The sequence below is a fragment of the Austrofundulus limnaeus genome, unplaced genomic scaffold, assembly GCF_001266775.1.
Source record: "Austrofundulus limnaeus strain Quisiro unplaced genomic scaffold, Austrofundulus_limnaeus-1.0 Scaffold6, whole genome shotgun sequence".
Taxonomy (NCBI): domain Eukaryota; kingdom Metazoa; phylum Chordata; class Actinopteri; order Cyprinodontiformes; family Rivulidae; genus Austrofundulus; species Austrofundulus limnaeus.
In genome coordinates, this window is record NW_013952408.1 from 4,097,711 (window position 1) to 4,110,624 (window position 12,914).

Consider the following 12,914-nt stretch of genomic DNA (forward strand, 5'->3'; position numbering starts at 1 on the left):
GGGGCACCTATAAATCGCCTGGCCGGAGATTTATTGGCACAGATTTCAGCCGATACTTGGATAAGATCTGTGAAAACGATCGGCTTCACATCTACCTCCACAAAGGTCTGAATATCAGCCACTGCCCTATTTTGCTCCATAATGTCCAGTTAAAACAAGTTTGTATTGTATTGTTTCAACTGTATTGTTCAGTGTTTTTCAATAAAATAAGACTGGAACATTGAAGGTGTCTTGTAAACTTATAAAACCTGACAGTGTCAGCTATTTGAAAACAATCTGAATTTGCAGGTCAGAATTTTAGCCAGAAAACAGCAATCAGTGCACCCCTTCTGCAAAATACTAGTAGTTGGAGTTCCATGAAAATCTGCAAACGTCCACAAACTGTAAAAAACAACTTTGCTGGACTTTGTGCCCATCATAGTAGTAATAAGTATTGCTGCCCAATATTGTAGGTACGTACTTGAGATAATGAAGTGACATGTACTTACAGGGTACATACTGGGTACATACGTAGTATACAAAAAATGAATGACCAATACATGGCAGATTTGTACCGAGTTGCATGTTTGTTCTGACAAAACTTAGGTTGAGACTTCATTGTGTTTTCTTTTCCTGCTCTTAGTTGTGACATTTCCCACCTGCTGCAGAGATAATCTGTGAGGATGAAGCACGCCGCACACCCGCTCTCCTCTTAAGTGTTTTTCTAACAAGGTGTCACTCTCTGTGCTTAAAGCTTCCTCCTCACTGACATCACCTCCCCACTTCTCCCCGCTCCGGTGTCGTCACCATGTGTTGTGATGTGCTTCAGCTCCTCTTGTTTTATCCGCCAGGCATCAAAAAGCACCGTTGCACATTTATTATTTACTCTGACTCACGGCTTCTTCTAAAAGTGGCCTTCACTACTTATTTGAATGCAAATGTAGACTCCGGGATGACTCAAATTTGTCACTTCCTCCTCTAATTTAATTTTTTTTTCCCTGTCTGGTCCCCAGAGGCTGCAGGGTTCAGATGAGCTGGAGTGTTTTAGTGCTTCTGTTATTTTTCTGTTGTCATCAGTACGATCTCARCAGGAGGTAAATTCACACGGCCTTTCATCTAAAGCGTCCCCTCACTCTTCTTGTGATGATAAGATCCGTCACACACTTTAAAATAAGGTGATTAAATTATTCTTATGAATATGTAGCGTAAGCAGCAGGGATTAGAAATGTGAATGTTTGTCCTTAAGTGTCAAATATTAGCCCCTGCTGAAGGAATTATTCTGCAGCATCTTAAGAATTGATGAACWATAAAGAACTTTAAGTAGGACCAGGTCTTTTGTGGAGGGATTAAAGGCCTATCGTTCTTTGAGGCAATGCATATCACCCACCACTTTTCTGAGTTTTAGATTAAGATCATCTTATATTAAGAATAAAACAACCTTTTGCTGTTTTGGTTTATAAACAACGTTACGCCCAGTCACATGCAGTTTCTCGTTAATGTTTGAAATATGTGTCATGAATGACTCTCAGCTACACCAAATTTTTAATTTAGTCAATRTAAAATGTTACTGCCATGTTTGTGTGAGGTCAGTTTGCTGTGCTGGCCATCTCGAACTGGGTTGACTCTAGAACAGGGGTGCCCAAAAATTTTCCCCGAGGGAGCCAAAATGAAAATCTATCCATGGCTGCGGGCCAAATGCAGTTATATAATCATGAAATACAAATACTTTTTAAAGTAAAGTCCTTTATTTTTAACAATTAAGCTCTGCAATGGCCCTCTTTTATTTTAGTCTGTGCACTTGGAGAAAGTCCGCCATACGCTGAAGTAGCAAAGGCTCATGGGACATATCATAAATTGATAAAATATGAGTTTTTGTGGCCTTGATAAGTGTGCAAATCTACATGCGGGGTTAAATCTGATCTAAATATTTCTTGTTGCAGTTTCATGTTTCATGTTTAATCCTAATAAATCAAAGATAAAGTCAACACCATGAGTGAAAACTACCTACACTACAGCCCTTTTATATAGTCATTTGACCAATGGAAATACTGTGTTTCTACCATAACAGCTTACAACCTTGTAACTTTGGCAACTGTTGGTGGGCCAAATCAAATGGCTTGGCGGGCCAAAATTGGCCCGCGGGCCCCACTTTGGGCTCCTCTGCTCTAGAAAGTAATCAGGTGTAGATGAACATCCAGTGATTAATTTCTGAGACTTTCACTGAAATTTGTCTGGTGGTTCATGAGATATTTTGATAACAGACAAACAGGGTTGTGTGTAAAGTTAGAGGGAAGACTGTAGAAAATGTAAAATATGCACATGACATTAAGATATAAAGCAATGGAAAACAAGTCATTTCAAACAGACTACAGAAAGGTGTTTTAGCTCATGACTGCTTAGTGTTTGATRTGGGACAAAGGCTGCAGAGTGAGAGATGCAGCAAAGTTTAGGGCCTCAGTGAGGCTCTTAAAAGGTCAGCAGCATCTTTTGATTTAAATACTCGATTTTTATTTTATTTTAGGAGTGATAAATCAACTGATAGTGTTTAGGTATTCACTCTTTTTGATGCATTGTTTAAAGACACACAGGTCCCATAGAAGTGAGCTGTAGCACTAAGAGTGGAGGTTTTAAATCCGTTTAGGACCTCTGCGGTTCTTTAAGTCGGTAAACTCCCGGTTGGAAAACACGAGGTCCAGAATTTAAAGAGGCTTCTCTCTGATCAGATCTCTGTGTTCTTCATCTGAACYCTCCTCATTACTGAGCTTTAACAAAAGCTTCTGTTAAACACATTTGGGATCTAAATGAACCTCTTTAATAAAAAGCAGATTAAAAAGTGTCGGGTCTTATAAATAGTGTTGCATTGCTCTGTCACTTGTCTGGTGTACAATACATGCAAAGATCATATAGATACAATCGCACTAAATATAGATACGTATTTTAACAGCAAGACAGATTTTAAAAATTTACTTTATCAACTTTTCTGAAGATGCTCTGTGTTGAAGGATCAGTGGATCTGTGTTCGACTACTCCACCTAGACTGCATTTATGAGTGCAGGTCCACTGAGAAACTTGCTGTTTCAGCAACATTTAATTAAAAAACTGTACTTTTGAGGTTAAACAAATGTTCATAATTAATATAAATAAATTACAAGTTAAAGGGGCATGGAAATTTCTCTTATTTGTATCGAAAAAATATCAAACTGTGAGACTAAAGTATCGAACCGAACCGTGAATTTCCTGTATCGTTGCACACCTAATATACAGTATATATATATATATATATATATATATATATATAAACTGAAATGAGCTGAACTGAATGTAAATATAAACTGCRACACATTCAATGGATTATCGGTACTAGTATCCCAGTATTGATATTAACAATGGTTCAAAGAATCGGTGCATTTTGTACGAATACTTATAAAAATGCTGGCCTTAACAGATATTGACACATTGTAATAAACCTAACTCAACACCACTACAAATCCACCTTAGAAAACACAAAAATTGCTATAATTSWGTAAATTCTACAGTTTYAGGAGTTTTAATTTGATGTAGTAGTAGCTGAGAGTGATCACCAGCACATACTCTGAACCATAGAGAGCTTGTAAAATCACACAGTTGTTTTCAAAGCTCAACCAAAAAGGCTGAAACTGCGCCGTCATTTTTCAACATGAGAGGACCTCAGTTTAAAACTCTGGACGGTCGATAAGCATTCCTTCAAGGAACACTCAGCCGTGTGCAGATTGTATAATTTGTGTTTCTGTCTTGAGGAGYCTGTTGGTGCCGAGCAGCTTCAGATCCTCATTGTTCTCTCAGCAGGAACGAACCAGAACAGARGAGGTGCTAACAGACAGACAGTATCAGATTCACATTTAGGAAAGGCAGGGAAAAAGAATTATACTGGTGGTCCTGATTGTTTAATTGATATTTGGGCCAGCAGATTGTGTTGGGTACGTTTATACGTTGTTATTCAGTTGGTGTTGTGTCCGCAGGACCAGGCATGAGAAGCTGACAGCTGAGTGTTTGATCACAACCGCAGCCAGCTCCTGCTGCTTGCTCACTTCATGCCCTCCATTTTTTTTATTTTTTGCTCGACTGAATTACTTTTCACTTTTCTTTTTCTTTTTTTTTCTTTTTTTGCTGCATACACAGTTTGCCGCTGCGTTATGACTCACAAACAAGAAAAAAAAAACTATCCAAAACAAAGCAGGGAGGGAGCCGGCGCACGGAGGTTGTGTTGTGAGAGTTTAAACTGACAGAGATACAGAAGTTGGTCATATGGGAGGTAAACTGGTTACAGATAACAGCTCATTTAACCCACAGCGTCCCACCTGCTGCTTCCCCCGGGGGGAGGGGGCCGGTGCTCCAGATGGCCAGTGATTGCTTTCACACAGGCCGGTGGAAGAAACACTAACAGGCTTCGTTTGAACTCCTGCTGGGGGTTTGCTGATGCTGGTGGTCCGTCTTTAAACTGGAGACGAGCTGCGTTGCTCATGATTCTGAGAATTACTGGATGAGCCTGTGGGTCGGTTCACTTTTGGAAACCTGTGAGGAGTAAAAAAAGATGATTAAATTATCCTTTTTTCTGGTTTTTCACGTGGCTGCGTTGTGCTCCTTTTCAGTGTGTACTTGTTTTGCTCACACTATAGTACTAAAATAACTTTTAGCCACCTGTTAGAAGTCTAACAGACCACTATTTTTTTATTCCTTCCTGTAATTTACCTATTAGGAGTGCAGGTTTTAAATACGCTCAGAAGACTAATAACCTGCTTGAACTTAAAGAAGATACTGTATACAGTAARGACAGCATCAGTGTGGGCTTGAAAGTGACAGCTTCATGTAAATATTTGATTTAGTGTAGTATTTTCTAAACTTGCCCCAGGCGTGAGTTGTTTTCTGTCTCTGTGACTTTTTAATGGACTGGCAACAGAAGCAGGGAAAGAGAATGGATGGATGGATGGATGGATGGATGGATGGATGGATGGATGGATGGATGGATGGATGGATGGATGGATGGATGGATTACAAAATAAGCAATTGGGTGGTACATTTAATAAAATTAACCAGCATGACAGTTTTGATTTAAACAATAAAAGTGACCACTATCTTTCATTGAAAATCTGTATCTGTTCATGCCTTATCAAGCTAAATTGAATCAAAAAGTGAAGGTTAGTAAATGTCTAATCTGTGTGTCAAACTCAAGGCCTGCGGGCCAAATCCTGGCCTTCGTTAAGATTTTATCTGGCCCCAAAAGCAATATTTAAATAAATAGCTTTATAAATTCTCTTTTTGTCACTTTATTATTTCACTCTCATGATCCTTGTCCAACTTTAATGGTCCATTTTTGATTCTTTTCAAAATTTAAAAGCAAATATTTAGATTTTTAGTCCGAGTTTAGTAATGAAGGCCAACTGATTTGCTGGATTGTGGCCAAATTCTCCAAAAAAAAAAAAAAAAGATCTCTAAGAAATAATAAATAAAAAAGGTGTTAATGGAGTGTATGACATAAGAAATTAATGCTAATGATGTGTCTAAAATGTATTTTTTATATGTTACCAGTTACATAAAATATACATTTTGAAAAGATAATCTGTATTTTATGAGAATATTTTGTTTATAACACTTAAAAGGGTAATCTCTGTTTCTACACCTCTAACCTCCATGGACAATTTATTTGATTGGCTTATTGGCTGTTTGTTTAACCCTTTCTGAGCTGGATCACAACTGGATCTTTTTTAACAAATTGTGCATTATTTCTAATGTAACACTTCAATGGCCAAATGGGAAGAACTGGCCACCACTTGATGACCACTACAATGCATGCAAAACAAGTGCCATTAGTTTACCTTGTGATTAGCTTTTCCTGTCCGTAACTGTGGTTTGTAACTTTTCAGACCTTTGTGTTACCTCTTTTTTCATCGCAACAAAAAATAATAAAATAAAATAAAATAAACTATAGCTGCCCCTCCTCACCTCATCTCCTCTGCTGCACACACAGAAAACAAAAACTCCCAACTCCACTGCTTCATTTATTTTTCCTTTATAAACTGAACCTTTATTTCCACTCTTCAGAAGCAGCTCAGGTCGTTCTGCAGTTATCAATAACCAGACGTGTGATTTATGAGGCGTACCCTCTGGACCACTCGAAGTTGCAGGTGTTATTTTGGGAGCAATAACGACCGACGACAGCTATTTAACAAGCCGATAATACTCCAAGCAGCTGTTAGTCATCTGTGACAGAGTGCATTGTTGTCAGTGCGGCTATGATTCACTGTGGGKTTTTTTTTTTCATTATGTAAAAGCTTGATGAAGGGCCACAAAAGCTGGAAGAGCTGCCATGATAACACAGTAATAGTTATTGTCAGCTTAAAGTTGCAAATATAGTTTGGTTCTGCTCTTTTGTAAAGAAAAAATTGAAATAAATTTTGCATGAATATTGCACTATTCTGTTTTAGAAATTAGTTTGACTATTGTAGCGTGAAGATAGGTTTTTTCCTCAACATTGCAGCTTTTTATGACTAAATATTTCTCGTCATGCTAACAGGACAAGAAGGGATCGGAATAATGGTTCAWTGGTTTAAATGTGACTAAATGGCCTCATTTTGCTCTAATGATGATTTTTTGTCTCCCTGCGCGTTCATTTGCTTCAGCGTCCTGCACATGTAAACTAATCTGCATCTGTCACTTTAATCGCCAACATCCGTGAGATAAAACCTGTTTACACTTCTGCGCCGCCTGTATAAGAATGCAAGTCCACACAGGAGCTGCCACTGTCATTTCACATCTCCTCGCCGAGTCCTCGGAGAATTCTGCCGCACGGCTTATAGAAGAGGCTGCTGCTGCTTTTTCTTATTTCTGAAGATGATGCAAAGCTGCCCTCTCGCTTTAATGCCTTTCCAGCAGGGCAGGGGTTAAAAGTGGAGGGAGATCAGCATCCAGACAGCCCAGTCACACTGAACCCATACAGCTGCTCTGCTTTCCTCTCTKCACCTTCCTGTTCATGCAAGCAGAGAGTGTTAGGCTGCGGGAGTCGTGATGCCCATCTCAATGAGATATGGGGGAAACAAAGGAGGAGGTGGTGCACAGCAGTAAAGGAGACGCTGCTACATACAGTGCTGGTAAAGATTGGAACAGYGACTCGTGTGACTTCATGATGGAAATAAGTTCGCATCATTCCTGTTTCATTAAAGACGGCATCAAGTGATTACAACTTTAACCCACTTGATTCAGATTTCACTCGAGAGTTTTAACACTAAAGGTGTGAAAAATATCTAGCAAGTAAAAAAATGTGTAATTTTAACAGATGCACTTCGACTCATTTAAGCTAAATGCTGCGTAATGTTTTTAACCTCAGGCAAAATAGTTTCTAAACATTTAGTCCAAAAGTCAGATGAGAAACTTCAACTGCAGTTCCACCCTCCATTTGTAGCTTTTGATTCAAGATTCAATTGAAATACTTGTCTGGAAAACCAGACCAGAGCYTTGCACTCTTAGATTGGTGGCACCTAAAACCAAGGTCTGGATCCTGAATTAATCCATTTGTTTTTGGTGAAAAGGTTTGACATGAAAACAGGATTCATGAATGAGTTGTTGCCTTTGGCATTTTACTAAGGCTCCTAAAGTTTTTCATGCATTGAATACTTTGCATTTTTAGAAGGCTTAATTTGGTCTCAGCTTTAAAATTGTTAAACACTTAGACTAGGACCAAACATGGCTCCGTGGATAGCACTGATGCCTCACAGCAGGAAGGTCCTGGACAGTTTGAACCTGGCATCCATGTGAATTTTGCATGTTTTTTTTGTAAGGTTTCCTCTGGTCCTCCCCAGACCAAGAACCTGTATAAATGGTAGCCTTCAAACCCAGGCCTCCCTTGAAAAACACGTGATCTCACTGAGATTTGCTTGTTAAAAAAAATGGGGGTGTAGTCTGTCATAAAAGGGCTTTGTCTTGGGGGGAGTTTGCCCAAGACCTGGTCTGGGTGCAGTTGGTCAGACCAACCATTTTGGGTGGGATATGAGCACCTTTGTCAAAATGGCCAGGAAACAAATTAGGGTGCTAGCTGCACAAAATTTTAGCCATATTTACTGGGATAAACCATTTCTTCCACTTTATTTCATAAGCCAAGTCTGATCTGTTATGAAACTGCCCACAAAACTTATGCACAGTAAGCTTTTTACTTCTCAGCTTTGGATTATACTTCACGAGCACAGGTTGGAGCACTCATTGATTTGAGTATATGAACTGACTGAAAACATGACTGGCCATAAATCAGATACCTTGGATCATACAAGTACATAAACAGCAATAGCTGGATACACGTGATGGAAAGTGAAAGCAGCATTTTTAAGAGCAGGCATGTCCAAAGCTGGTCTTCAAGGGCCGGTCTCCTACAAGTTTTAGATTTGTCCCTGCTTTAACTAGAAGTGCCTTCTCAGTTTGCCATCAAGGTCTGCAGAGGCCCACTAATTAAGCACTCCTTAGGTTCAGCTGTGTTTAACCAGGGCAGCACCTAACACATGCAGGACACCAGCCCTTGAGGACCAACTGGGAACCACTTCTTTAGGATCAAATTAGCTGCTCTAGCCCTTCTTAGTCCAGATGAAATCTGAAACAGATGTAAACTTYACATCTCAGTTGCTGGCCAATTTGTACAAATTTTAAACTTTCATAAATGTTTACCCATCGTGAACTAGTACGTGCAGCACAGTAGAACTTTTGACCCAAGTATATTTCAGGAAAAATAGGAAAAAGCCAAGGTTAGCGTTTTAACAAGGTTTTATTAAAAGTCTGAAATGGCTTTGAGTGCTTTACATCTTTAAAGATGCAGCCTAGTCAGGATCACTTCACCGCTCGAGACCAGGGACCTCTGGCTTGAAGGGACTTTCAAGGCAGCTCTTCCTGCAAGGAGAGTTACATTTTTATGTACAGCAGTGAATTATTTTGTTTAGACTTTGCTAATCGTTTCCCAAAAAAAGCCATGATTCCATGACAAGTGGGCATTACTTTTGACGCAATTTAAAAAGCATTCACACCAGTCAGTTGTATCAAGTTTTAGCTACAGTCATGTGGGTCAGAAGCTGAAATACTCACGTTTTCTGCGGCATTGTTGCTCACAAGAGGTTGTGCTGCCTTGATGACAAACCATTGTAGAACAGTGGAAAAACACCTGGAAGCAGAGCACCCCATTTTAGTTGGGTCAAGATTACACAGTTTTAGTCTTCAGCATTCACATGTACCGTCTCTTTGTGAGGACTAAAGTCTTCTGGAGCAACAAATGTAAACATCCTGCTGACGAAACGTTTGTAGTGAGTTGGAAACTCAAGGCCAGAAGATTCATCCACAGGAATTGTTGTAGTTTGGTATCTGTCATCATGGTAGGGGCACCTGCAGCCAAGAGAAGATCCATTAGCAAGAGAAGTTAAACAGAAGTTTAACAGCAATTCTCTGTACCCATCAACAAGCAGGTCCCATTGTGGCAGGCCCTCTGGGTTTGGGGTGGCTGTGGCCCAGCAGTGCTCCAGGTTCAGAACTAAATTTGGGTCAGACCTCTCCAAGAGACGCACTTCTGCAAAAACTGGTTCCCTCAACAGCTTGTTGATTGGGTAATCTGCTGCAGTGTAGAAGGAGCTGTATGCTGCCACATCTGCAATCAGAGATTACAGCCATCAGGTTGGGAAAACAAAACCGCACACACTGAAGTCTGCACCGCTCCCACCTTCCACACATCCCTTCATGTGACACTGTCCGCTGCCGAGTCGGAGCTCAACTCTCAGGGGTCCTGTGGCTGCGACAGACAGTGGGGGAGGAACAGGATTTACCTCCAACACCAGAGCCTCCACAGTCGTGCCRGAATATCTACACTGGAACAGCAGCCTGTTGGAACAGGACCATGTTTAGACATCCTGAGAGAGATTTGATTTGTAACCACTACTATCTATTAAAGCAGCAAACGTGGGTGTTAAAAGCCCAATGGGGAAGTAAAACACATTCTTTACTCTTGAAATTGGAGAAGCTACTTTAAGATGCATTATACTTTTGAGGATCATTACATTCAACTAGATGAGATTTAGTAACAGTTTTACATGTTATGCAACATGTTTTAGTCTTTAAAAGAGCAGAGATGTTCTCATAAGGCTGGCTTGTACTATTGCTGAAACACCTGGTTTTAACCAGCTTCTACAGAACTACGAGGTAATGCAGTCACTGAGCAGGGAAAAGAGACAATGCAGTCTACAAGGCAAGTTCAGRCAGATTTAAAACAGTAACTCACTCAATACACTTCATTTTACATTTACTGTCTGTTCCTTAAAGTGGTCATTTTAGTTTCTCCAGTAGTCCTTTGAGAACATGCCAAAACAAGAGTTTTAAAGCTAGTCTAGACTTTTCATTTGCTGGAGTGAAATATAAGCAGGATGCCTTAAAGGTCTTAAGATTTTTGCAGATTTATGGCTAAACTCAAAGATGCAAACACTATGCAGTATGTGTTGGTGCAGCTGACCACCCTGCATGATACATTTCCCTGCATCAGCACACCAGACTGAAATTAAAGGCTGACAGGCTTCTGCTAAACTTAAGTATTAATACGAGTCAGGTATGCAGAAGCAGACCACTAAAACATGCAGGGCAGTGGGTCACAAGGAATGGAGGATTGTGCTTTATATAGTTATGGACTGAGCAGTTCTGCCACAAACTTACTCAAAATGACTGTCCCTTGTGATCGACCCTTTGTGTCCAACTCCCACTTCATAAGACGATGACATGTGGTTCTCATAGACGACGTAGCCATCTTCATCCTGAAATTTAAATAAGATCAATTAAACACATTGATGTCAAGTTTCAAACATTTAAATTAAACTAAGGTTCCCCACCTTAAGAGCTGTGCCACAAGCTGTCACAGGGAACTGGAAGATCACAAAGGCTGAGGTGCCATCGACTGGGCTGCAGGAGGCCTCGCTTGAGTCAAGCAAGCTGATAGAGTTCACATCAATTGGTGGCAGAGTGATTTCTCTGGCCACCACAACCACAAACTGACCATCCCTGGTACACTGCACAGTCACTGAGGGAGAAAATTCAGTTTAACAGTGAGGATTTTACACACTTTGACAAAAAGCATTAGATTAAAACATACCAGTTTTCCCATAGTAACACCAACGTCCATCAAAACAGCAGCTAATGGCTTCACACTGTTCAGCTGTGATGTCTGGACTCCCACAGTGGATCTTCTCCTCCTCCTCCACAACACATTTATCAAAAGAAGGTGTAGGTGGAGGGACCTTAGACAGGGGGTTCTGAAATTCAGGAGAAAGCTGGGGTTTCTGCGCYGGAGGCTGCATCCAATAATTCTGGGCAGAAGCCCCACAAATCAAAACTACAACACCAAACAGCCACTTGTAAAGCTCCATTATGGTGTGAAAGAACTACACTCTAGCCAAAACTGCAGATATGACACACAACGTTCTGGCGCAGCTTTTATACACCCAGTGAGCTCCTCCTCTTGTCATCAGAAGTCAATTGTGTGGCAGGCCTGCTGAGTTAATCAGCTGGGCTCTGACAGGTGCACCTCATTGTCCACTCATCAGTCGAAGGAAAAGTCTACACGACTGCTGAGGGGAAGCGTGGTCGATTCAAGAGATTAAAGATGAGAATAGTATTTCAGTTTTCTGCTTCTGTTTGAGCCTGACTTTAAACCTCAGCGTGTTTACACGAGCCAGATGTCTCACCATGTGATGTCGGTTCTTAAACAGAAAACCCCGATGATTCACACGGCCTCTTGTTTCTGTCAACTCTTTAAAGGCTCTCTCTCTCCTTTTTGTCTGCCTTTTGTGCACGCAGATGTATGGGCGCTACACCCAGGAGCTGGGTGTGTATGCCAAGGAAGAGGCGGCCCGCCTACGGGACGGAGGGGTGCGAGATGGACCGCGGAGGAACACCAGCGTTCGGAGCCGGGCGGCGGATCTGCTGGAGTACGAGAAGGACCCCTGCGCCAAGTGCCAGAGTAAGTGAGCCCGAAACGACGCGCCCTGAAGGTCAGGCCGAGGCGACGCTCCTGGTTGGGGTTCCAAAACCTCGACTCAGCAGAGCGGCTACCTGATGCTGGGGGAGCAGGAGAGGCTGTGGGCGAGATTAGATGTGACTGATCCGCAGTGTTATATAAAGTACCACAAAGTGATACTTGAGTAAAAGTCCAAGTATCTTACCAAAAAATTACTTTGGTAAAAGTTAAAGTCTCCTTACTTGAGTAAAAGTCTTAAAGTCTCTGATACTTTTTGTACTTAAGCATTAAAAGTATTGATTTAAAATGAGCTGTTAGATTTTCTGTAAGGACAATTATTAGGAGGTGGCCTCCCCCCCCAAAAAATGCAGAAATGACTGTTGTTTTAAAATAATTAAAATAATTAATTTATGTTAAATTTAGGATGCACTTGTCTAGTTGTTTTAGTTTATATACATATATCAAGGGTGACCAAACCTTTTCCCCAAAATGAAAATCTATCTGAGGGCTGCGGCCAAATGCAATAATATAATTCATAAAGTATAAATACTTCTTAAGTACAGTACTTTTATTTTAATGATTAAGTCCTGCTGGAGTGTGACATGATTTGTTTGTGTACAAACTAATACGCTATCAGAATATTATGTATTTATACTTCTCATTCAACCACAATTAAATTCACTCTACATAGGAGGCACAGTTTATACAGATAGTATTTATTTTTTATAATAACAAGCTGGAATGAAAACAAGCAAAATGAAATGAAAGTAACGACTTTCTACTTCTTGTCTTTTTCAAAAAATGTAAGAGTAGAAAGTACAGATAATTATGTGAAAATGTAAGAAGTAGAAGTAAAAAGTAGGCTGAAAAATAATTACTCGAGTAAAGTACAGATACCCAAAAATTCTACTTAAGTACAGTAAAGAAGTATTTGTAC

The 12,914-nt window shown here is 40.3% G+C and overlaps 2 protein-coding genes across 2 annotated transcripts in view; one reads left to right on the forward strand and one right to left on the reverse strand.

Moving 5' to 3' along the window:
* The window catches only part of clcn2a (chloride channel, voltage-sensitive 2a), a gene marked incomplete in the record, with an annotated part of 60,592 nt that overhangs the window by 9,953 nt on the left and 37,725 nt on the right, over window positions 1-12,914 (forward strand). The window contains 1 exon segment of the mRNA XM_014031166.1: window positions 11,818-11,980. Coding sequence (XP_013886620.1) covers window positions 11,818-11,980 — 163 coding nt within the window.
* Window positions 8,743-11,426, reverse strand: LOC106534517 (zona pellucida sperm-binding protein 4). The gene is made up of 8 exons (XM_014031175.1): window positions 11,114-11,426; window positions 10,854-11,041; window positions 10,681-10,778; window positions 9,701-9,858; window positions 9,436-9,628; window positions 9,222-9,369; window positions 9,076-9,151; window positions 8,743-8,883 (listed from the first exon to the last, which is right to left on the reverse strand). Exons 1-8 carry the CDS (start codon window positions 11,385-11,387, stop codon window positions 8,801-8,803), a joined length of 1,218 nt encoding a protein of 405 aa, XP_013886629.1. The 5' UTR covers window positions 11,388-11,426; the 3' UTR covers window positions 8,743-8,800.